Below are 25923 nucleotides of genomic sequence, written 5' to 3'. Positions count from 1 at the left end.
TATCTAAGAGTAATCTTCGATAAGAAGCTGACTTAGGAGACACACGCTGCACTGAAGGTGAATCGTGCATTAAAGATTTTTCAGCAATGCCGTAGAGCCTTTGGCAAAACTTGGGGTCTGAAACCTGCTGTGGTCCTATGGATATACACAGCACTTATCAGACCAATCATCACTTACGCTTCTGTGGTCTGGTGGCGACGGAGCATGGTTAAGTCCACAATCCGGGAACTATACAGGCTGCAAAGAAGTGTATGTTTATGCATCACGGATGCCATGAGTACAACCTCTGGTGATGCCCTAAATGCTATGCTTGATTTGCGCCCCCTGGATCTTAAGATACAACAGGAAGCAATAAAAGCAATCTGTAGACTCCATAAATATGGTTTCTTGCACGAAGATGGAACTTAGGAACACAGAGAAATCTTTAAGTTGCTATCTGAGCAGTGTCCACTGTTTTTGGCACCCAAAAATTACCTGATACCCACAGTTTCATTTGGAAGGAAATTTGATGCCAGATTTCCATTGCGTGAGCAATAGAGCAATTCAGAATGCATGCAGGGAGGTTTGACGGATATTTTCTTTCCCGATAGGTCCAAGAATGAAATAGGGTTTGGAGCCGGATGGTACTTAAACGATAGTAATAGGTATCACTATGCTATGGGGGAAATGGCACTGTTTTCCGAACAGAAGTTTTTGCCATCCTAAAAGTAGCCGAATGGATAATGGAGAGGAGATGGAGCGGGAAACAGATTGGAGTCTTCAGTGACAGTCAGGCGGCATTGAAGGCCCTGAGAACGGGAAGAAAACCTCAAAGATTGTTCAAGAATGTAAGAAGAAGCTTAATTCTGTCGCAAGACAAAACAGGCTTGTACTTATATGGGTTTCGGGACACTCCGGTGTTCAAGGAAACGAAATTGCCGACGAATTGGCCAACCGTGGATCAGCGGTGCCCCCACAGGGGCCAGAGCCAATAATCGGAATCAGTCCCTCAGGAATCAAGAATTGGATCAACGATTATGTAGGTAATCTACATAAAGAGCGATGGTCCGGTCTAGAACGCTGCAGAACTGCAAAGTGTTTTGTGACAAGTCCGAACAGAAAACTGTCAAACTTTCTACTAAAACTTTAGAAGGAAAGACATTCGGTTGATGGTCGGTATTATAACAGGACACAACAACCCATGGGGTCAGCATATGACCACCATTGGAATCATCGAGGACCCGGTATGCGTGTCATGCTTGGAGGAGGCGGATAGCACTGAGCACTTTCTCTGTGAATGTCCTGCCTTTGCTAGAGCACGGCTACGTGTTTTGGGTAGCGATGTCGTGAGAATGACTTATATTCGTTCTCTTAAACTGGAGGATATTTACAGATTTGCCAAAGAATTTGGAAAGTTTTCACAGGACTAACTATCTCTATCTCTGTCTCTATGCTTTCCTATCTCTTTCTCTGATACTTTTCTCCCTCCCTCCTTGACTATCTACCCCCTTTCCAGAGCTTTAAATACAATGGGCTCTTTAGCCTGAGTGTTTTAGGAGCCACCAAATCTCTAGGTGCTCCTTGGCTCAACCTTTCAAGGTCAAATTTTAGGAATTGTAATGACTATATCTTCTTTCCAGCTACTTGGTATAGAGTTAGCGATCCATGCCTTGCCTATTATAAAGTGTAGAGTAAGACCAGGACTCCTGCTCCATATCTAGCAGGGACGCTGTCTGGATCTGCCGACTTAAATTTTTTTAACTTTGCTGTGGCCCTTTCAATTTCGCCCTCGAAATACTTCTGTTAGGTTTCCGCCGTAGAGCGGCATTTATATCGACTATAATTCATATGAAAGAATTAAAAAAAAAAATTCATGTTCAAAAAAATGCATATACCAAAGTGGCGGAAAGCTTGTGTTTCATTAGACAAATCGAGATGCGACGCTATTAATCGTGCGGATCTTCACATAGAGATGCACACCACATATACTTATATATAGACATACACATAAGTACATATGCAATATCTGTCTACAGGAAAATAGGGGAAAATGCTATTAAATTTTATAAATAAACGAAATTCAGTGAGAAAAAAAATCACTTGAATGCCTCAAAAGATGCTTGCATTTTCACTTTCTCCACATCAAACTGTCGCATCGATGTGTCTGAGTTTATTTTAAGCAGGTGAGTATTCAGCTCAACTGAATGTCATTTCTCCATGGGATGTCTTAATGAAAGCAGAAGCTAAAATAAAATGCGCTCAAATGTATTCAAGTTAGTGAAGTTGTATATACATACAAAATAAACGCCTTATTTAAAAAAAAAACATCAATTTTGTTTAAATTTTAAATTTTGTTGTTTTATTTGTTCACTTACAACTTTACAGTAATATATCATTTTTTGATTTGTTTTTGAAAAACTATGTTTTTAAACAAAAAATAGTTCCGAGATTAATTTCACCCACTTTTACATTTACATGATGACACTGCGATTCCATACATTCATGCCACACTCATTGACAGACAGATAAGCAGATAATCACAACTAAGGTTTGACAAATAGCTCACCAACAAGGCACTCACTCATTCACTCTGTCACTCATGCAATTCGAAGATTTCCATTTTTTACGACCCACACATTTTCCCTTTTCATTTGCCGCTCTAGTAAATATTTATACTCGAAGGCAAGTAAAACACCCACCCAGTCATAAACACACAAATGCAAACAATTGGTTGCGCTACAAAGAGTAAAAAGTATACTTATTTTTGACGAGAATATTTTATGATCAATCCATGCCAGCTGTATTTTGTGCATGCGTATGTGAGTGAAGGTGTGATCGTGTGCGTGGCGGCCTGCCTTCACCATCAAAAGTGTCAACGCCATCACCTTCACCTCGACAGGCCACCAACAGCCATGAGAAAATCACTCGGCTTGTCTTTGTCGCTGTGCTTTTCACATTTGCCTCGCCTACCACGCTTTTCCTGCCAACTGTTTATGCTGTCAAACGGAAATTTAATGTTTTGTTTTTATAGTCGTTCATATTTTACCGTTATGACTTTGCTTTGTTTCAGTAAAATTCAAACACACACACACCCACACATAATTTTTTACATATACATGCGTACAGCCGTCGTCTTCGGGAATATTCGGTATTCATTCACTTCACTTTCCGCTCTAGCACTGACGTCATCGGCCCATTCTTGTTTCATGATCGGCTGTTTGCGATCCGCTCGGCATTTGTATTTACAGTATTTTGTTGTGTTTTATTATTTTGAGCATTCGTAGGCTAAAATGAGTTCCCCAGCGTCTCAGTTGTTTTGCCTGCAGTTCTGCACTTCTACGCCTACATTTTGCTGCTATTGATTCTTCTTTTTTCATGTGAGTTTTTCTGAAAACATTTATTTGTTTTTGTTTTGGCTGTACGTCCTGGCTGTTTGTTCGTTTGTTGCGGAAAAAATGGAAATTCACATTAACCACTTGCGTCAGTTGAGAATTTCACGCCGATCGCTTTAGACAGTCGTCGCAGTGTTGGCTAAAAGACAGTCGCCAGAATTCGCAATTATTCCAAAAATTAATTCAAACTTCGTTTTTGTGTCAACGCTTTTGGTGATTTAAACAAAAATAAATAAAAAATGGCTGTAAGTGAATTTGGTTAATAAAATATAGGAATAGAAAACAATTTATGATTAACTGTATAACATTAAAAAATGGTGGAAGTCAAACGTATTTGCAAGTAAATATTTTGCGTTCAAACGTTTCGTTGGCGAGCTGGCCAATACATGGATGAATAACTGAAGAAATCAAAGCACGATTAGTGGAAAAACTGCAGTGGGATCCACAGTCACTGACTTTGCTGCAACTTATACTAAAACATTGCACTCATATACATATCCAGATTGCACTTAACCTGAATTTGCGACCCAGCCTCCAGTCAGCCATGGAATAGTTCATATTGAGGACTGAAACTTTTGACATTCCTGTTGGTTCTAATGGGAAAGCAGGCACCCAAATTACTGTTAGGGAATACATTTTATATGGTTGCGAAGTGATTTTTGCGTGTACCGAAAAGCTACCCGTTACTAAGTGCAACCAACTTATAAATTTTTCATCTATTATAAATAAATCTATATGAGAATGCTGGGTTTAAAGTTTCTGATTCTAATTTTTTTTTTTTTAAAGAATCTCTACGATTCACTTAGCAGGCTTCGAGAATTCATTAAAAATCTGTGAGAATATGTGACATAGGCATAGGAGTAATGAAGGAATGGTGCATATGAAAGAAGTTAAATAAAGTTTGGGCTTATTCAAAACCAAAAGAAAGACAGTTAAATAGTTTGCTGTTTGTTTGTTTATAAAATAAATAATAAGGGTGCCGAATTTTACAGATCTCACTGTACTATTATTTTGGCTGGAGTTTCCAAAAATGTTTGCTTCTCTATTTATTACTGCCTGGCTGAAAAGATGCCTATGAGGGAGAGAAATATATGAGAAACTATATTGAGAAAAAAGGATGCATTAGGGTGTTTGCAGGCATATATTAGGGTGTCTTACCAAAAAAAAGTTGCAGTTTTTCCACCGGAAAATTATGAACTCAATATATTTCAAGACTTCTGCCAATATATTTCATTTAGATTATTTAAAGTAAGACCCAAATCAAGTTTTTATAAAAAAAAAATTTTCAAAAAATCAGCTTAAACGATAGAAAAGTTTAAGGTTAAAAGATCTGCGTAAAAATCATTAAATATTTGATCAAAGTATTCAAAATAATAAAATTTTTCCGATGGAAAAAATTTAGCCATTTTTTTGTTTTAAAATGGTCTTTCAAAAGACGCGCGTAGATGCTGTTTTAAAATAAAATATGCAAAAATTTCAATTCCTTCCGTTTCATTTTTTTATTCAAAGTGCGATTTGTGGCAATTATACGTGATAAATGATATTATTTAAATGTTCACTATGAGCACGTCTGCATGTAAAATCCGCGAAATAATCAATTCATGAATGCCTAAATGTTGAGAGCGTCGATATTGAAGGTTCTTTAGCAACACTTTGCGTTACAGCGTTCGATTATATTCACAAAAATCAAAAAATCACGAATTTTGCGATAAGTTATTCTTAAGGATCGACCAGAGTTTCACAAATCATAAGTTTCATAATCAGCTTTAGCCTAGCCGTCTTTTTCGAAAGATGAAGAGAAGCGATAATTATAAACAAAATAAAACCAAAACCTTTATGAATCTCTTCTTATAGTTTTTTCCCTTTGGATCCATATGTCTCTCATAAAAATTTTTTCTAGTAAACCTGAGGTCCAATATCAGCACCATTGATGCACTCTCATTTATAATAATTTTTGTTATAGCTCAGTTACCTCGCTTATATTGGAAATTAAAAGAAAATAATAATTTTCTTATGAAAAGTTATGTCTTTTTCATTTCACTTATTTTGACGATCGAAAAATTTACGATCGAAAAATTATACGATAAAAAAAAAACGAGAGTTGCGTTTAGCTTAAAGCCAAAATCATTATAGTTGGGCTGAAAGTTAACTATTTTAGTAGTTCATTACGAAAATTTCCGAGGGTGGCATAATCGATGAAATATTTGCATTTTGCATTTATTTCTGTTATATTTAATTATTGTTTGAATTAATTTAAATGCAATTTAATAAGAAATTTAAATACTAATAGGACTATGAATAAGTTCGTGCGGTTTTTTTTCGAAATTTGAAACTTTATTGACGTAAAATGGTTACAAATTTAATATTCAAAATATTGTCCATCGCTTGCTACTACTTTTTCCCATCTTTCTGGCAATTCACGGATTCCCTTTGTGAAAAATTCGGTCGGTTTTGCCGCAATCCACGAATCGATCCATTTTTTGACTTCATCGTAATTACGGAAGTGCTGGTCAGCCAGGCCATGTTGCATCGATCGGAAGAGATAGTAATCGGATGGCGCAAGGTCTGGACTATACAGCGGGTGGGGTAGGACATCGCATTTGAGCGTTTCTAAGTATGTTTTGACCACTTGCGCAACATGTGGCCGAGCATTGTCATGTTGCAAAATAACTTTGTCGTGTCTATCGGCGTATTGCGGCCGTTTTTCTCGCAGTGCTCGGCTCAAACGCATCAATTGTCGTCGGTAGACATCCCCCGTAATCGTTTCATTCGGTTTCAGTAGCTCATAATACACAACACCCAGCTGGTCCCACCAGATACACAGCATAACCTTCAGGCCATGAATATTCTGCGCCGACGTCGATGTTGAAGCATGGCCAGGGTATCCATACGTTGCCCGACGTTTTGGATTGTCGTAATGGACCCACTTTTCATCGCCAGTCACAATTCGATGCAAAAAACCCTTTCTTTTGTGCCGTTGAAGCAGTTGTTCGCATGCCATAAAACGGCGTTCAACGTCTCTTGGCTTCAATTCATACGGCACCCAATGGCCTACCTTTCGGATCATTCCCATGGCTTTTAAACGTTTGGAAATGGTTGATTGATCAACTCCCAAAGTTTTTGCAACCTCTTCTTGCGTTTGAGCCGGATCTTGATCGAGCAATTCCTCCAATTCGGTATCCATGAACTTTGGCGGCGCACCCTCGCGTTCTTCGTCTTCCAAGCCAAAATCACCACTTTTAAAGCGTGCAAACCACTTCTGGCACGTTCGCTCAGATAGAGCATGCTCACCATAAACTTCCACCAAGATACGATGACTTTCGGCTGCTTTTTTCTTCATATTAAAATAATGAAGAAGAATTCCCCGCAAAAACACATTATTTGGCACGAAATTCGACATTTTCAAGTGTGGTAAAAATATTGTTGTTTACGCTTCAAATAAAAAACTTATACTGACGTTTGTGCCTTACGACAGTAGCTCTCCAATGAATGTTTGGAAATGTGGATCGATGGAATAATAATCAAGTTACGCCATCTGTTGTAAAACCGCACGAACTTATAAATAGACCTATTATTTTCCAACTCTATTGAAATATATTCACACGCATACACACAGACGTGCCGAAAGTCTTGGTAGTGCGCTTTTTCTTTGTAAAATAATAATTTTATTTTATTATATTTCTTATTTTAATATATGAAATTAGAAAAAGAGCAGCATACCTGTATATACCATATATGCACATATAAAGAGATATCTACATATGTTCAGTTATTAAGTGCATATTATAAAAAACGAAAAAATATATTAATTTTTGGCGTAGGTGACTGCCGTAGCAAGAGAAAATATTCCACGGTTGCGTTCCTATAGTTTGCACGTCATATGCAAGTATCCGCTGCTGCTATGCTCAAGTAATAGTCAGCCACCTGACGCACTTCTGACATAAAAAATTCTTCTGTTATAAGCAAAACCTGCCCTACGAAGAAGCAAGAAAGCGCAGATTTCTTCTCATGTTGCGCAACATCCAGAACGATCCTGGAAGCAAAAGGAGACGCTCGGCCCGAATTTGCAATACTTTATCCAGTCGTACATTTATCATTCATCGCTATGACGAGTATATACATACATATATTAATTACATGTAAAAATAACAAACTCTTAGCCGCAATCATCAATAATTTGCAATCAAAACTGAAATTAAATTATACATTTAATATACAGTTAATTAGACTCTTTGTAATTGGAAAATATGGCAAAAAGCCAATATTAAAATTTCATTTAATTTGGCACAGCAGAAAGTTATGATAAATTGAAAAAAAAAAAAGTTTTTTCTCAATATGTAATGCAGCCTGCCAAAAAATTATAACGCGTCAATAGTTTGACAGGCTCGTTTTTATTTTTTTTTTATTGACATTTTTTTGTGGAAGTATTTTCTAACAAAAACCTAATTTTAAAAGTTTGTACAAAAAAGATTTTTTTTCTTCCCCTTATTTGGGGAGTTTTTCTTCCTGTCCAGAAATACGATATGCATAAATATTTAATGCCAAAAATGTATGTGCTAATACAGGGTTTTCCAAACAGAGGTGCTATTTGGATATTCAAAGAAAAATGATATTTTTTAATGTAAATGATCGGATGTTTATTTCATTATAAAGAAGAAGGTATGCCGTTAATAGTGGAAAATAAATCCTTTTCATGAACTTTTCCATAACCGAATTGCCAAGTGGCTTCCCTATGTCCTCGATAGCCTCACGAATTCCATCTTTTAGGTCTAGAATCGACCCTGGGCTGTCGGCGTAGACCTTATCTTTCACGTGGCCTCAAAGAAAAAAGTCACAAGGTGTTAAATCACCAGATCTCGTTGGCCAATTGTGATCACCTCTTCGAGAGAGAACACGGTTCGGAAACTTTTCCCGTAAAAGATCAATGTTTTCGTTGCTTGTGTGGTACGTAGCGCCGTGTTGTTGGAAATAAACATTATCCAAATCAATACCATCCAATTTCGGCCATAAAAAATCGTTTATCAGCTCTCGATAGCGCAATCACATTCAAAATTACACCTGTTATTGGGCGTAGGCGTTAGGGCAAGAGCAAATAAACTTTAATTGAACATTTATCAAACTGCCAATGAACTGTTACAGTTATTATTATTATCACTAATTGTTGCTATTACGCCAATTACAGGCGAAACAAAAGATTGTCAATGTTGTCGATTATTCGCTTTTGCCTTGATCTGGTGTCATGTTCGGTTGTCAGCGACTTCTAAAAACCGGTCAAAAAGGCTACATGGCCATGATCCTTTAGAACGTTCCCTACGGCGATGCCCCTGAGGGTTCCATTCTGACGCCGTTCTGCTTATTTCATTAAGTGGCTTGCGTATGGCGTACCCAACCAATCTCCATTTACGTTCCCATATTTCAATAGTAATAGGTTTTTGTCCGCTTCCCGCGAGGAATTTTTCGTCCAAAATGCAGTTGCTAGGCCACCACATGTGCAGGATTGCTTTGTGTGGTAGATGCTGATACAAGCCAAGCTTCGATTTAAAAATTCTTACTTTTGTGCGTTTTGTAAGTTGCTTCGAGTATCATTGCTTTTCTAGGCAGGCGAAAGCACTTGCACTTACATCTGTCATCGTTCCGCCATCAGGTGTAAGCCTATAGGTGGTAGGCTTTCTATGTTAGGTAGGTGAATGTGTCGACGCTTTCTATTTGTTCACTGTGAGGTGTTGAGTTGCAGGGATTAGATTTACTCACATTTATACACTGATCGACGCGCTCTGCACGGAAACTGGGGATATCAAGTTTCTTCTGCATGTATCCGCTATGCTGTGAGAGCAGGGCAATATCGAGGTCTTCCAGGTGTTTCATACTATTAAAATTACGGCAACAGCAGTTAACAAAAAAAAAAAAAAACGGAACTTGCAAAGAAATTCTTCATAACTTCCCATTACTATCGCTTTTCTGTTGCATATCGACCTGTTAACCTGTTTGGGCTTCTCCGACCTCTACTGTAGTTATATTGTATACGTACATATATTGAATATTCATTGAATTTCTACATATTATATTATCAAACTTATATAATATTTTTACAAATTTATAATTCATATTTATCAGACAAATTGAAGCAAATAAATAAAACCACATTTGTTGATTGCATTGTATGGATACATAATTCTTTGTTTACGGCGACTAATAATTATTGAACGACATGAAATGAAAGCTGCATTTAAAAATTAGAACTAATTAAATTTTAATAGGAACAATTGCGTAAACAGTTAGGATTATATACTGCAGTGGTAATTACTTTGCGCATATACACACATGCACTTATACATACACATACATTCAGAGTTATGAGTGCGTATGCGCTTTTATTGTTTGGTGAATTCGGCTGATGTAAATCAGTGATGCAAAATCAATTAGAATGAAATGAATTTCGTTTAGGCAGGCCAATAATTGGTGTTATAAATAATACAAAATTATAAAAAAAATGATGTAAATTGTAAGTTAATGGATAAATATAAATATGCATAAATAATAGATATTAACAAAAATTCTTAAATTATTTACATACAAATTTTTTTATTTTTTAAATAATCACTCCTACCCATTCATTCTTCATGACGTAAATGTTTCACAATTACAGTTACAGTTTACGCCGTTTTAATTGAATTTCAGTTTGCGGTGAGCAACCGATGGACCTTCAATTAAAAAGTATGCAAAAAAAAACAAATGAATGAATGCAAAAAAATGAAATAAAATACCGCTAAAACATTGAAAAACCGAATAATTGAAATGCGGTTGAGTGCAAATTTGTGTTTAATTGAATACAGTGTTTTTCTTCTGATACAGCATGCATAGTTTTTGTGACACTGTGCGCTGCAAGTGAGTGTGCCTGCGTGCGTGTGCGTGCGTCAATGATTGATGCGTTTTTTGTGACATGGCTGACATTTTCGGTTTTGTGCGGCAGCGACTTGGCTGATGGGAAGCGGCAAACACGTGCATAGTAAATATGCAGCGCTCCTCCCACTCTGCTTATAATCTCAGCACAACGGAAACTATGCCATCATGATTGCGACATTTACACCGCATAGGTAGAGCAAAGCATGTGGTTATTTGTTTGTGCTGCCAGTTTGACAAAGTCGCGCGCCGATGGCAGCGCTACAGTTCCACATAAGAGCTTATAATTTTATTTTTGGAATATTTTATATGTATATAAGTATATAAGTGTGTGCGAGTACGTAGGAATGTATGGGAAATAGCTTCTACGAAAAGGAAAGAAAGCCTAAAGTAAAAGGTGGTTAAATTTCAAGGGCCGATGTTGAATGTGAACCACACCTAAACGTCAACGGCACCGCTGGACTTCTTTCTTTGGGGTTATTTGAAAGAAAAGGTGTGCATCGATAAGCCAGCAACAATTTAACAGCTAAAGGATGAGATAATTCGGCGCATTAACGGTATAGAACCTCAATTATGCCTCAGCGTCATCGAAGATTTGGACCATCGGATTGAGGTGTGCCGCCAAGGCTGCGGTGGTCACTTGGCCGATATTTTGTTTTATACGTAATTCAGCCATACCAGTATTATCATAATGACAATAATTTCTTAAAAATATTCTATTTTATTTAAAATCAATACCGGCCCTTAAAACTTAACCACCCTTTACATGCATATATGCACATATACACATACGCATGCACATCAAGGTGGTTCAAAAAAATGTTTGAAGGAAAGAAAGCCAAAAGTAGATGCATGTATCCGCATATACACATGGACATGCCCATTAAGGTGGTCAAAAAAATTTTTTTTTTCTAATTTCTTGTTGGGTGGTGGCATCAGGTATAAATTACGAAATTATATTTGACATTAAAGGTATTTAAAAAAAGTAGCCATATAGGCATAAATATATTCCAATGTGTGACACATTTATACATTAATGTGGCAAAAACAAAAAATTTTTCAATGACTAAAAAAATGAGTTCCCCATTTATTTTATATTTTATTTAATATTTACAAGTGTCGCGAGCGCTTTTAAATTTTTCCATTGAAATAGCACTGGACAAAATGTACTTTTTCGTAAGTTCAACATAAAAACTTAACAAAACAGCACTATTTAATTTTCTCCCTCAATTTCGTTTCACAAATATTAAAAAAATTATACTAAAACTAAAGAAAAGCGAGATTAAGAGATTCAATTGTTAAAATTTTTAAATTTTGTTGGGAAATACTATAAAAAATAGTAATTTTTTGTAAAGCATGGAATATTATTTTTTGAATTTTTTTAATTTATTTTAAATTTTATACCAAATTTTTTGTATGCAAATAAAATAGTTTTTCAAATGTTGTCGTAAGTTGTGGAGTATATATTTCTACTGAAACCATGCTAATTAGCGCCTAGCGCATTTTACTTTCTTCACGAGTGATCCCTGTTCTTGTTTTTCTATTTTGTTTTTATTTTTTGTTTTGTGAATCAGATTCATTTCATGAGATCCAAGTAAAGACGCGCACTTTTTATCTCCATGTCTGAGATTTCATTAATTTGATGTGCGAAAGGCTTACCGAAAAAGCGAAGTATTTCTGGGCATTCGAGTAAGTAGTGAAAAAGATTTTCTTTCAACCCCCTCTGCCTGACAGCTCTTGCAGATGGGATTGAAAGGAAAGGTTGAACCTGGCTGCAGGATCCGCAACCTTCCAGTGACTTGTAAGGGTGGCAGTTATGCGTGAGATGTTTGGGCGAAAATATTCTAACAGGTAATTCGTCCTCTGGGTGATGCACGATAAAAATCAATGGTATTATATAAGAAAAAAATGAGTAGGAGTATGTAAGTATCATTTTCTTGGTAAATATTCTGCAAAAAAAACATTTTTCCGAATTGGCCATCTTAATGTGCACACTTAAATGTATTACTCATTGCAAAGTATTTTATGTCCACCTGGCTGTTTTTTTGTCAATTACTTTTAAGTGGACAACAATTTTATTATTTGTACTTTATGGGTTAATTTATACCATATGGTTACTGCAATATAACGTTTTGTAATTGGCTTGTGACTCAGAGCATGACACATGCATAAGCTATTTTAAGCACACTTTCGCCGAATTGGGGTAGCATTGGAAAAGAATTAAGAGAAATTGTTTATACTATCTCTCAAATATACTTAACAAAGACGGCACCCTAGTACCAGCAACTACCAACCTCGTCGACAACAGCAACCACCAGACTTTCCGTATTCTGTTACAACCTCCTAGCGCAAAAAATAGTCTTATAAGTAACTCCCTAAGAGTAGTCTTAGAGTAAAAAATATCAAGGTCTATGGAAAAAGAATATATATGCATTAAATTGAACTAGCGTACGCCTATAAAGAGAATTCATTACATAAACAGTTTAGCAATACCCACAAAAACAACTCATTACTACGGAAAATGCGTGAGTGAATATTAAAATTAATTTTATTGAGAAGATACGAACAATCTATTGAGCCCACACAAATACTGAAGTCAAAACACATTAAACATAGAACACGCATAGACTCTAAGTGCATGAGATTTATAAATAAGCAATGAGACGGATAAGATTAAATGGGATCAACGAATTTCATCCAGCGCACAAAAGCTCCCTGAACTGTCTCTAATCTACTAATATAGACCGCGTATTCTAACCTGGACCGAAGTAAGGACGAGTACAACATTGGGAATCAGAAAGCAAAGAACTATAAATATTTCGACGCATAAAGGCTACCATTGTGAACGATTTAAAAATAAAACAGTGTAAAATTCAAGTCTAACAGAGAATGTACACTTAACATTCTAATAGAATTTTTTAGCATATATATACAATCTTCTTTTATAAAACGAAATTAAATTGTGAAACGCTAGAACAATAATTCCATTTGATTTTAATTCATTTGTGCTATCATTCTTTTACTTTCTTCTTTACTTTACTTTTCGTACTCATACTTTACAACATTCATTGAAGGTTTTTCCTTTTGTTGGCATATTCATGAAATATTTTGCTCAATTCTTTCTATATATACTGACAAATATTTAAATGTTTATGATGAGCCTTCATTCAATACTTTGTGTTTTTGCAGCAACTGTATTCACAAATAAAAGTAGCAATCATTCACCAAGAGTTTTGGTACACAATGCAGATGTTAATATTGCTTGTTACTTCGTGTCCCGAGATTACAGTTAAAATATTAGGAAATTTCGGGGTTAGAAATAGCGGATAAAAAGTTACTAGGAATATTAAGAATGAAAATATATAAAAATATCCGGAAATCTGGGATCAAAAATTGCCTTGAAAACGAGCTGATATTTCGGGAGTAAAGATAACATTCAAAGCATCTAGAAAACTTGACTTAAAAACTAATAGGAACATTAAGATCGCATTGAAAACATTTCAAAGTCCCAAAATCAATTCCGACATTTCGGGACCAAAAATGACTTTGTAAGCGTTCAGAAATCTTGAGATAAAAAATTTATAGCAATATAAGAATTGCATGGAAAATATTTGAAAAATTCCTAAATCAATCCCGAAATTTCGGGATCAAGTATTATTTTAAAATCATCCAAAAATCTCGTGATAAAAAAATTGCTACCCATATTAGGTTTGCGTTGAAAACTTTTCGAAATTCTAAAATCAGTCCCGAAATTTCGGGAAAAAAAATGACGTTGAAATCATCCAGAAATCCATAGGTACACAAATGGCTTGCAATATTAAGATTGCGTTAAAAAAATTTAGAAATTCCAAAATCAATCCTGAAATTACGGGAACAAGTATTAGTTTCAAATCATCCAAAAATCTCGTGATAAAATAAGTCACTAGCAATATTAGATTTGCATTCAAAAAATTTCGAAATTCCAAAATCGATCCCGAAGTTTCTGGATCAAAAATTACATTGAAAATATCCCGAAGTCTCGAAATAAAAAATCATCTGCAAAATAAAAATTACATTGACAATATCCCGAAATATCAGGATACCGGGACTCGTTTCGGAGTATGATTTTCCTAAGTTTAGGAAAAATTCAATAAGATCTTTTTCTTACAAAACCTAAAAAGCAAAGTTCAAGCAAACAATTCGTAAAGCAAGAGCTGTGGATAATTACAGCGCTGAATTATTCATAAAGTTTTGTTGTGAGTAACTTTTTTACTAAATAAAAAAACATGATTTTGAGAGAATTGTGTATGCTTCTATACTTTTCCTGCCTGGTACACAAGTATTAAATGTGATTGACAACATGTCGTTTGCAAAACTTTTAAATGTTCCGAGAGGATGATTAATTTTGCGCCACTTTGAATGATTAATTTTGCGCCACTTTAAATGATTAATTTTGTACCACTTTGGTGCTTACGCACTTTATTGGGTGTTTGGCTGTTCTCCTCGTCTTATTTACGATGTGCGTCTTGATGTTTTACCACAAATGGAGGGACCTCCAAATAGCAAGTGGTTCTTATGAGGAGCTTTTTCAAGGCAGAAACACATTCAAACGCTTATCAGTGTCTGCCGAATGGCGACTTCTAACAGCCAAAAAAATTTCTATCGTTTTGCACTAGCGAAAGGTACCCACGCACCACGCACATCACTGGATTATATCATCTCTATTAAGGAAATTTAAAAAAAATATGTTTTCACTTCCCGTTTTTACTTACCGCTAAATATTTAATGGATTGCCATAAACAAAGGCATAAATGGAATACCTTACTTTGTTAAAAGTTGTAATTCGAAATATGTGAGTGAAAAAAATATATAGAAATTAAAAAAGCCCAATACTCAACAAATATTTATGCGTTCACTTTCATGTAAAAAAAGTGAAATACATAAATAATACAAAAAAATTGTTGTTATAATGGCCCATCTGTTGTTGTCTTCACGCTTGCCAAACGCTTGTTTGCCTTGCCCACATTGCAAATGTACAATATTAAACATTTCAAAAAAAAAAGAAAAGTAAGGCCAACACGAAATAACAAAAACAACGCGGCCATATCTGTTTGAAAATAAAATTAATTTAGCTATGATCTTTTGTTGGGTATTTCGTTGAATATTTCCGCTTTACTTTGAAATAAAATTGTTTTATGTTCATGACTTTTTGTAAATTTTTGTGGGTTAATTGCATAGGTTTTTAGCGAAATTGCTCGCCGATTTTCGCCTTTCAACGCTCAGCCCTTTGTGCTAATAGCGAACCGGCGGCGAGAGCGCGGTAAAGTGCAAACGCTAGGAATTTATCGCTATTTAGCGATCTTTTTGTGCGGTGCCATTTAAATGTTTTTGCTTTGATTTTATTTTTTATTCCTAGCTTTCTTCGTTTGATTCCGTTTGCATTGGCTCGTTTTGTTTTAGCGAAATTAAATGTTTCTGAGGTAGAATTTTCTGCCTGGCATATTGCCATTTTTAATTCGGGTGCGCATGAAAGCGAGAACAGGCAAAAATAGATTGCACAAGTATAATTAACTATAATTTTGTTTGAAATAAACATTGCAATATATAAATGGTTACAGATAAATGTTTCTTTGCTTTAAATTAAAAATAAAAAGTAGAAAGTGATACGTTGTTGCCTTAAGCAGACCGTATCAAAACTTTTAATTCTCGCTCTTAGAGCTGTTAAGTTTTCAAGGTTCCCTATCTCATTAATGTTAAATGTAGGCTACCAAAAGAAAGTATTTTGTTAATGGTAAGAATAGCTATGAAGTGGAGTTCAACATTTCCTTGCAAAGCGGTAATCAGAATCTTAAACTCGCAGTGTGCAAATTCACAGAATGCAGTGGAAGTTAAGTGAGGAGTGATTGTTTGTCCTTTCGTCGTTGAAGAAATATAGGCCGATGATTCCTCCACACATCCTAAGCACCAATCAGTTGTTTTCAATGCATGCAATGCCTTTTCCTGAAAGCCTGCAGGTTGCTCTTCAATCCAGCTATGACAATTTTGCTTATTGACGTCTCCATTAAGCCAAAAATGCGCCTCATCGCTGAACAAAATTCGGATCTTCGGGTAGTTTTTGAAGAGCCCAACGACTGAAATAATGAGGTTTGGGAAGTTCGCCCGGCTTCAAATCTTGTACTTCTTCTTCTTCTTAATTGGCGCAATAATCGCTTACACGATTTTTGGCCGAGTTTATCAAAGCGCTCGTTTTTTTCTCGCACCAACCGACGCCGGTTGCGCAAACCAAGTGAAACCAAGTTCTTTTCCAGCTAATCTTTCCAACGCAGAGAAGGCATTCCCCTTCCTCTGCTATCACCAGTTAGTATCGAATACTTTCAGAGCCGGAGCGTTTGCATCCATTCGGACGATATGATCCAGTTATTGAAGCCGCTGTCTCTTTTTTTGCTGCGCTATGTCTATGCCGTCGTGAAACTCATACAGCTCTTGCGACTACCAAAATAAAATAATCAATTTTTGCAGCCTTGTTTGAAGTTTCCTAGTTATTCATTTTACCATTTTTTTTGTACAATTTTGTGAATAAATTTATATAAATTTACGAAAATAAAATTATTTCGCCAAAAAAAAATATAAAAATATTTACCGCAATTTCTCTAAACAAAACATTTCATTTTGCCGCTCCATTTATGCAGAAAACTGTAAACAAATATTTTCATAATAGATGGACGAAATATTTGGAAATTTTTACTGCGCAAAATAGGCAATTATGTTATAGTTCACTTTGTTCTAGCAAATTGACCTCAGCTACGATAAAAGCAAATATTTCTTTTTTAATATTTTAGGTATATCCGCGCAGCTGTATATCCATTTCCACTTTTCTTGTGAACTAAACAATGAGTTTTTTTTTTATATTTACTTAAAAACACATTGTTTACGCTTTTAGTCGAAATATTGCCATTTTAAATGTTTCTATTCAAAAGTGCGGAAATGGCAAAAATACTATGATATTTCTATGCAGTGTAACTATTGACCTAAGCGAAACAATAAAAAATTAAACAAATGGCGAATCTACACTTGGGTGAAGGAGAGCGGAAATTGTGCTTTGAAATTTATAAATTACTATTTGCAATTAAAAAAAAAGAGGTACTAAAATAAAAACTTCATAAAAAAGCCGAATGTTGCGCCTATTGTAAAAATCACCTTTAATTTTATGCTGCTAACAATCAAAAAGCATCACAGAGGGGGGGGGAGTGACATTAAATATGCTGCTAACAATCAAAAAGCACCCAAGAGGGGGAGGGCAGTGGCGTCAAATATGAAAACAATTTTTGAAATCGCTACTACTTTTCAAAGATTAATACTCTTCTCAGATCTTCCATGTAAATCATTTGTACCATAAAAAACGAGGATATTTTGTTCATGCCTTTAAACTTGACTTTCTGTCGCCCTCACTTCGTCATTAGCAGTAAACTTTTTTCTTCGAAGCGCTCGATAAATTTTTTTGGTTTAATTTAATTTTCTTCGAATCAATTGCACCTTGTAAGTACGTAAATGCAAGTCTTTATGTATAATGTTCATCAACGACGAGCGCGAGAGGTGCAATTGTTGGGCACGACGACGAGTTAAGGTGGACGGCTCTTCAACCACACTATCGCAAACAGCAGCAATATTTTCTGCAGTACGAGCTGTACGAGCATGCACTGGTCTTTTCACATCTCCTACAGACCCGGTTTGCGCAAACTTTTGCACAATTTTTCCAATTGTACGCACATTTGGACTATTAAATTGACCGAAAAAATCACGAAGTGCGCGATATGCATTTTGATTTCAACGCCCGTTTTCATAATAAGCCAGAATAACTTTACCGCGTTGCTCGATTGGTTATCTTTCCATGGTTTAAATTGAGTTATTCTGAAATTGAAAAACGTCAAAATGCAGAAAAAACTTGACGTTTAGGTGCGGTTCACATTCAACATCGGCCCTTGAAATTTAACCACCCTTTATAATAAATAAATAAATGAAATAAAATAACCAAAACTGTAATTATGGTTTTTCGAAAATTAGTTCTACGCCCACTGCCGTGGAGCTATCTGATATTAGTTTGTTTCAAATCCATTTTCACTAAAGGTATAGAGCCAACATAAAAATGTATTTTGCATACAATTTTGCATCTTAGTTAATGACAGCAAATTTGTTGCACCTGATTTAAAGTGTTTGGATTACAAAAATTGTTATTATTTCTTTAATTTATTTTAGTAAAATGGCTTGTCAGAAAAGGCGCGTGCTTATATGTGTATAAAAGTTGAGCACCACAAATTTAGAGATCCAGTGCAAGCATACGTAATACCATAAAAAACTGAATAAACACAAATGAAAAACACAGGCATATCAATAACCACAAAAAGCAGAAAATTCCGAAAGTACTTGAAAGCACTTGAGTGCTACGCAAATGAAGCTAAGACCCTTACAGCAAAAATCGAAACGCCACTCAGCACAGCATAGGAGTACTTGTAAGTACTTGTGTGTATATACATGAATGTGTTTCTGTACGTGTGATTAAACTAAATTAGCTTAAGTGCCAGGGTAAGCAGCCTAGCTGAGTGGCAATACAATAAAAAATTATATGTATAATATATATATGAAAAAATGGCTGTTTTTATGCAAACACTAAGCAGGCAGTGACGTGCCTGGATGCTGAAAAACAACGCCTAAGGTCAAGTGTTGTGCCAAATGAAAACAAATCAATATATGAGAACAACGAAAAAAAAAAAAAAAAAAAAAAAACGAAAAAAACTTCAAAGCTTTGTTTTTAAACCATATGGTCATAAATAAACACACGCACATATACATACATATGATATATTGTGTATTTTTAAGCGAGACTGCGTTCGCAGAATTCATTATGAATTTTTTTCCTATCATGTTGCGCTATTGTGCTCTTATATTTTCATAGCACATTGTATTATTCTTCATATTAACGAATTTTTACGCTCAAAATTGCGCTTGGTATCCCTTTTACCTTACACCAAAAACTGTCTGTCACTTTCATGCTGACGAGGGTTCCAGATCGAGCCAACTGCCCTGGAGCTCTAAGAAAAGGCAGAAAATAAACAAAAATTAACGGAAATTAAATTTACATTTAATTAGCCTGGATTGCAAATATTTGTGAATTGGAGAATGTGCGTGAAATTATTTATAAACAGTGAAGAAATGCAATGTTTTGTTTTATATTTAATTAAAAATTCTAACAAAAATTTTAAAGCAAACTAAAGGGAAGTTAAGTTTTAAGGGCCGATGTTGATTTTAAATAAAATACAACTTTTTTGGAAATTATTGTCATTTATCTTTATTATGATAATATTGGTATAGTTCAATTACGTATAGAATAAAATACCGGCCAAATGGCTGTCGCGGCCTCGGTGGCACACCGCCATCCAATAGTTCAAATTTTCGATGACTCTTAGGCATAATTGAGGTTCTATGCCGTTAATGTGCCGAATTATTTCATCCTTTAGCTCTTGAATTGTTGCTTGCTTATCGATGTACACTTTTTCTTTCAAATAACTCCAAAGTAAGAAGTCCAACGGTGTCGGTGACGTTTAGGTGTGGTTCACATTCAACATCGGCCATTGAAATTTAACTACCCTTTATTTATGAAAATTTCATGTGCAATAAAACTAATTCGAAATATTTTATTGTATATTTAATTAGTATCTGAAAAAGTGACTTAAGAACTTATTTATGCTCCAAAAAAAAACAAAAAAAAATCTGAATTTGAAATTATTCCATTAATTTATATTTTTAATAAATATATTGCTAAAGCATAGAGTCGCTTTGAAAAATAATAGCAGCATGCAAAATGTGTGATGTGTGCAAAAATTGAGCGAAAATATTTATTTATTCAACAATGTCTATTTTGTCTCCCTTAAAGTAGTCCCCTTCAGACTCTTGAACTACATCTGACACAAAAGCGCTTTGGTATGACCTGAGTTCTTCCAACGATATCAACTGACTAGCTTTCTATGAAGATTTTTTGATAGACTTAAATGAGAAAGTAATGTAATTCATCACCATCATTATTGTTAGCTCAGCAATCTGGTCAGAGTTTTGGCTTGCTGTAAAATTTGTCTTCAGTTCGATTTATCCCGCGTTGGAGTTCTACAAGAACGTACGAGGTGTATTCAAAAAATAAGGTAAAGGTTTCAAATTTCGCGGGCTACGAACATTCGACTTTCAGTTATTATTTTTTTACCTTCCTTTCCAAGATATTTCCCGGCTTAGTTTGTTCGTTAGAGGCATAAATAAGACAAAGTGTTTTGCGTGTTCGGCGATTTTTTACTGTCGAAACAAATGGATCAAGGAGTTGAAGTTGCATCAAATTTTGTGTGAAAAATGGATTTCAGTGCTCAAAAATACATAAAATGTTGACAGTGGCGTATAGTGGGAGTCAAAAAAATGTTTACAAGGGGTACAGTTTTTCAAAGTAGGTCGAGAAGATGTGAATGACGACGCTCGCTCTGGACGTCCCAGCACATCAACAACCGTTGAAAATGTTAAGAAAGTCAAGAAAATTATTGAAGAATAGAGAGGTTGCTGAGGATGTCGGCATATGAGTTGACTCATGCCATGCAATTTTTCTAGAAACTTTGGGCATGAAGCGTATGGCAGTGAATCTCATTCCAAAGATGCTGTATTTTGACCAAAAATAACGTGGCATGAGCATCGCTCAGGAATTGTTGAGTGACATCAACGATGATTTAGGCCTGCTTACAAAGGCCAAAATTGGTTACGAGTATTACCTTGGAGTTATGCACCGTTTGCGTGAAGGAATACGAAAAAAGACTCCCGGAATTGTGGAAAAAAATGCATGGCTTTTGCAATATGATAATGCACCTGCTCACTCATCATTGTCTGCGAAAGATTATTTGGCCAAACAAAAAAACATTATCACGTCCTAGCCACCGTTTTCACTAGTTTGGCCCCCTACGACTTTTTTCTGTTCCCAAGAATGAAGGACGTCGTTTTACGGCGAATTGAGGAGATAAAAACAGAATCGCTGGGAGAGCTCCAGGGCATACCAAAAAGTGCGTATCAGAACTGCTTCGAGGATTGAAAAAAACGCTAGCACAAGCTATTATATCTACGGGGACTACTTTGAAGGAGATAAAATAAAGATTGATATTATGATGATAAATATTCTTTGCGAAAAATGAAAATTCTCTTTAGTTTTTGAACACGCCTCGTATTTTGTGATTTTTTTTCAGCGTGGTAAAATAAGATTCTGTATTCAATAGGCTAACTGTGATGTCTTAAATTGTAAGGATCAAATATAAATAATGCGACAAGCATAGCTGTATAGATGGACCCTTTTTTGAAGAGCGCACGACCGGATCTGCAATTTTTTGTTTTATTTTAAGATGTACAGATTGGAGTCGGAATCACAAGTTCAGTGCAACTCTTCACTTCTAGGAAAAAATTTGAAAGAAAATATGAATAAAATGCTGATCACTTTCTCCAATTTCAAACTCACTGCTATAAATTCCTAAATCATAAAAAAAGACCTTCTACACTTGAAATGCTTAAAAGTGAAAGTTTCAGATGTGATGAACAAAAACTATTTTTGAATATGCATATATTTATTATATTCAGTAAATTAGGGGCAAATTCAACAATTCACGACAACCTTTTTTCAAATTATTTGATTAAAAAACGATTTGAAATACCCATCACTTTGCCGTGACAAATTTCTAAATTGAACTTAATGATAAAAACTTGAAACGGCTGTTTATAATTTTGTATACTTACTTACTAAAGCAAGAATCACACAACAAAGAAAAAACCACCAACGAAACAAAACGAAACACTAAAAGACAAGCAACATAGCTCAAAGCAACTTTATATACCCGCGCACAACAAATAAAGAAAATTTAAAATTAAATAAAAATGTTTTTTTTTGTAAAACTTTAAATTTTTTTAATTTTTGGCGCTTATTTCCGATTCCTGGTTAATGCTTGTGCAAACGATAAAGTGCTATCCATTCCGGCGTCGGATTTATTGGTATTACTTTCCGGTAGTTTGTGCCGTTGCAGCGTTCCTGGAATCGCTGCGTTTGTGTGGGTGATAAAAGCTCGGAGCAGTGCGCGTTGTTGCCACGGTTTGTGTCCGGCGTTTAGCTGCACCGGTCGATCCCTCTCCGTTTTTTGTAAATTTTGTCTAATCGTATTCTCTGCAAATGGTGTGAATTTATTTAGTTATATATTCTCTCTCTCTCATTCTCTCTCGGATCTCTCCCTCTTTCTTTGTCTGCCTTTGAAGTTTCATTTCTGTTATGTGTACTACGCTAAACGCACTTTTTTATATAAGGGAGAATGGGGAGTTGTGAGACGGGTTTTGTTTTTGGACCCGTATTACTCAAAATCTTAATATTCTGCATATGTCAACGATGGAATCTTTAGTCAATGAATACTGGAAGCTATTGGTATGGCCTATTTAACAAAACTACAATTTCCCTTAAAATTAAAATTGTATATAATAATACAAAATACAAAAATGTGGGGAGTTGTGAGACACCATAGTTTAAATCAATAAAAATGACTTATTTTAGTTGTTAGTTCTTTATTAAGATGAAAAATAAAAAAGAAAAGACAATTGTTATAAAAAAAGTGTATAAAAAATGCAATGCCATCAATCTGATGATTCGCAGTGAGAGCCAGTTCGTAAATTGGCACACTTTAGGTGCACAGCTCGATCGCATACATTGCAATGAATGGAGTTTTTTCTGCTTAACTTTAAAAGCGGAAAAACAATAAAAACTCAAATTTAACCAAAAATGTCATGATATATGTACAAACAATGCATGAATATTGCGAGGTACTTATGAAAGATGCGTTAAAACGTCGAAAAAAACGGTGTCTCACAACTCCCCACATTTGTTGTCTTACAACTCCCCAAATCGTTTTTTTTATAAATGGCCGCGTAGTCATAAACACATCGAACGTTCATGCCCAAGTGAATGTGTAAATTCAAAGCTAATAGGACAATTAATAACTAGTATATATTTACATTTGCAATTTGCTTCAACAACTGATCGAATGTATCGCAAAACAAATGATGAAATAAACTTACCGAGAAATTCCAAAACACAGTAACTGGAGAGACGCGTCGAATGCGTGTAAATATGACCAATGCTAGCTGAAAAGTGAGATCTCATCGAGAACACTTGTTGACACTTAAAATCGAATGTAAACAAATGAATAATGCCGAACGGTAACAATGTCTCACAACTCCCTATGTCTCACAACTCCCCATTCTCCCCTATATTTTTTTTTCAAAAATATTTATTATTTAAGAAGGTTAAAAATTCACGACGCATATTATAAAAAGTGTTGCAAATATTAATTTATTAATTTTTTTTAATAATTTCTTTTGTAGAAACAAAAAAACGTAGAAAATCGAGCTGGTAATTTCAAATAGATTTTCAACCTATTTTTAATACCATCTTACCTTGGACAGAGATCGATATGTGTGTGCGCGATATACCTATGTTCGTAAAAAAGTATTGTATTAATTATTCTCGAGTTATTGTGCGCACGACCGACGGACGAACGGGTGGCCAGACATAGCCTAATACCCATCTTTTCTCATTCTCAGCCTTATGGTATATATAACTACATATATGGCTTTAAAAACAATATCTGCTGTGAAGCCCTCCATTTGTGGAACAACATCAAGACGAACGCCACAAAATAGGAGAAGGAGCTGGGCCAAACACTGAAGTAAAGGCGCCAGTTATTTATTTTTTACTTTTTTATTTATTTTTTTTAAATTTATACATGTCTATATCTATCTCGAATCCTTTATGCTGGTACATGCGATCTTTATGTGAACAAACGTGTAATACCCTTGAGCACGCGAATACCTCTGCCTGCAGTGTAGCAAGCCCACGTTAGCTGGCGCGTGATGGGCAAACGAAAAGTGAGAGTATTTGCAATTCGAATTTCATTAATTTTAATTAGTCCGGCAAATATATGCGAAGTATCTGATATTGGCTTTCGGTTGTTGCTGTTTTTGCGCATGCAGCGCAGTGCTGTCGCTTACCCCGATCATGAACATTCCAAAATATTTGCTCTTCGTATGCCATTAATATTATGTATTTATTTTTGTAAAATTTATATGATGTTGTTGCTGTTGTTTTAGTTGTTGTTGTAAGTGTTGCTGTGGTCATTATTTAAATTTCTGGTGCTGCCTTCGCGGTCTCATTGTTACGCGCTTGTCCAGTATTATTTACGCTTTGCATTTTAATTAATTGCGATAAATATTAGCTGTCGCCGTGACAGCAAAAACAATGGCAGCAATTTTAGTGAGAAAAGTGTTGATTTCCAACTACTCATGTAGCAAAAACAAAACTGAAAGCAGCATTTGATTTATTATTATGTGTGGTTGCAACATGTTGGCGACATTTTACACGGAATTTTCCATTCTATTTTTGAAATTACTTGTTTTTAGGGTTGTTGGAGCACAGCTATCTAAATCAATTTTCGTTAGTGGGGCGAAGTATGTAATACCGGATTAGCTTTTATAGCGGTAAAAGTTATTATTAAACGAGTTTTTGCGTTACACTGGCAAACAACTGAAGGTCACTCATACGCACTGTGGTACCCAAAGAGAATTTCACATGGGAGGATGCTTATTTCGAAATAATACCACCTTCGTGGGATAGTTGGCAGGAAAACTAATAAATATATTATATAAAATGTACATGGAAAACAAATATAGTGCTTTCTAGAATGAAAAGTTTTCCACAAATATTAGCTTTAGAATTAAAAAAAAATATATTAACTAGAATTTACCCATTTTTAATTAAATGCTATTTTCTTTTCTACCTCTACTCTTTCCAGCCCCGCAACAAGGAACAAGAACAAGAAGTCCTCAACTGGATCTTCGCTGTGTTGGGCGAGAAAGTGCCCGCTGGCCAATACGAGGATATTCTCAAGGATGGCATTGTGCTCTGCAAGCTAATCAACAAATTGGCACCAGGCTCCGTCAAAAAAATCCAAGAACGTGGCACGAACTTCCAACTGATGGAGAACATTCAACGCTTCCAAGCGGCTGTCAAGAAATACGGTGTACCAGAAGAGGAAATCTTCCAAACAGCTGATCTCTTCGAGCGCCGCAATATTCCCCAAGTGACGCTATCACTCTACTCGTTGGGACGCATTGTAAGTGAAGTTTGGGAAGTGGATGGAAACTCTTAATACATAAATGTCTTATATTTACAGACACAAAAACATCCAGAATACAATGGCCCTTCACTTGGCCCCAAGATGGCCGAGAAGAACGAGCGTGAATTCACTGAGGAACAATTGCGCGCAAGCGAAGGTCACCTTAACCTGCAGATGGGTTTCAACAAGGGCGCTTCGCAATCGGGACATGGCGGTTTCGGCAACACGCGTCATATGTGAAGTGGTGCGAGAGTGTTTCTTTACTTGTGCGTGTGTAGAGCTACCGCTACCATGCGTAGTTTTTTGTAAGGCATAACTGTTTAAATATTATTATTTCTTTCGCTTTTTATTATTTAAAAGGGCATTCTTTTTGGGGCATTTTCCTTCAGTAATTATTATCTAATATAAATTGTAACAAATAAATGAAAATAAAATTTAAAAAATTATAACTGGAA

General features: G+C 35.4%; 1 protein-coding gene across 1 annotated transcript; it reads left to right on the top strand.

Moving 5' to 3' along the window:
* Positions 1-3449: 3449 nt before the first annotated feature.
* LOC128863099 (myophilin) lies at positions 3450-25923 on the top strand. The gene is made up of 3 exons (XM_054102041.1): positions 3450-3616; positions 25145-25465; positions 25526-25923. The coding sequence occupies exons 1-3, from the start codon at positions 3611-3613 to the stop codon at positions 25706-25708; spliced, it is 510 nt and encodes a 169-aa protein (XP_053958016.1). The 5' UTR covers positions 3450-3610; the 3' UTR covers positions 25709-25923.

Source organism: Anastrepha ludens, chromosome 2, assembly GCF_028408465.1.
Source record: "Anastrepha ludens isolate Willacy chromosome 2, idAnaLude1.1, whole genome shotgun sequence".
Lineage (NCBI taxonomy): Eukaryota > Metazoa > Arthropoda > Insecta > Diptera > Tephritidae > Anastrepha > Anastrepha ludens.
The sequence above is the reverse complement of the archived record's forward strand: the minus strand, read 5'-3'. Positions and strand labels throughout refer to the sequence as shown.

What these genes read in the sequence shown, in the direction of transcription:
- LOC128863099 (XM_054102041.1), top strand. An exon ending in TCTACTCGTTGGGACGCATT is followed by an intron (nt 25,466 to 25,525) that starts GTAAGTGAAGTT and finishes TTATATTTACAG; the next exon opens with ACACAAAAACATCCAGAATA.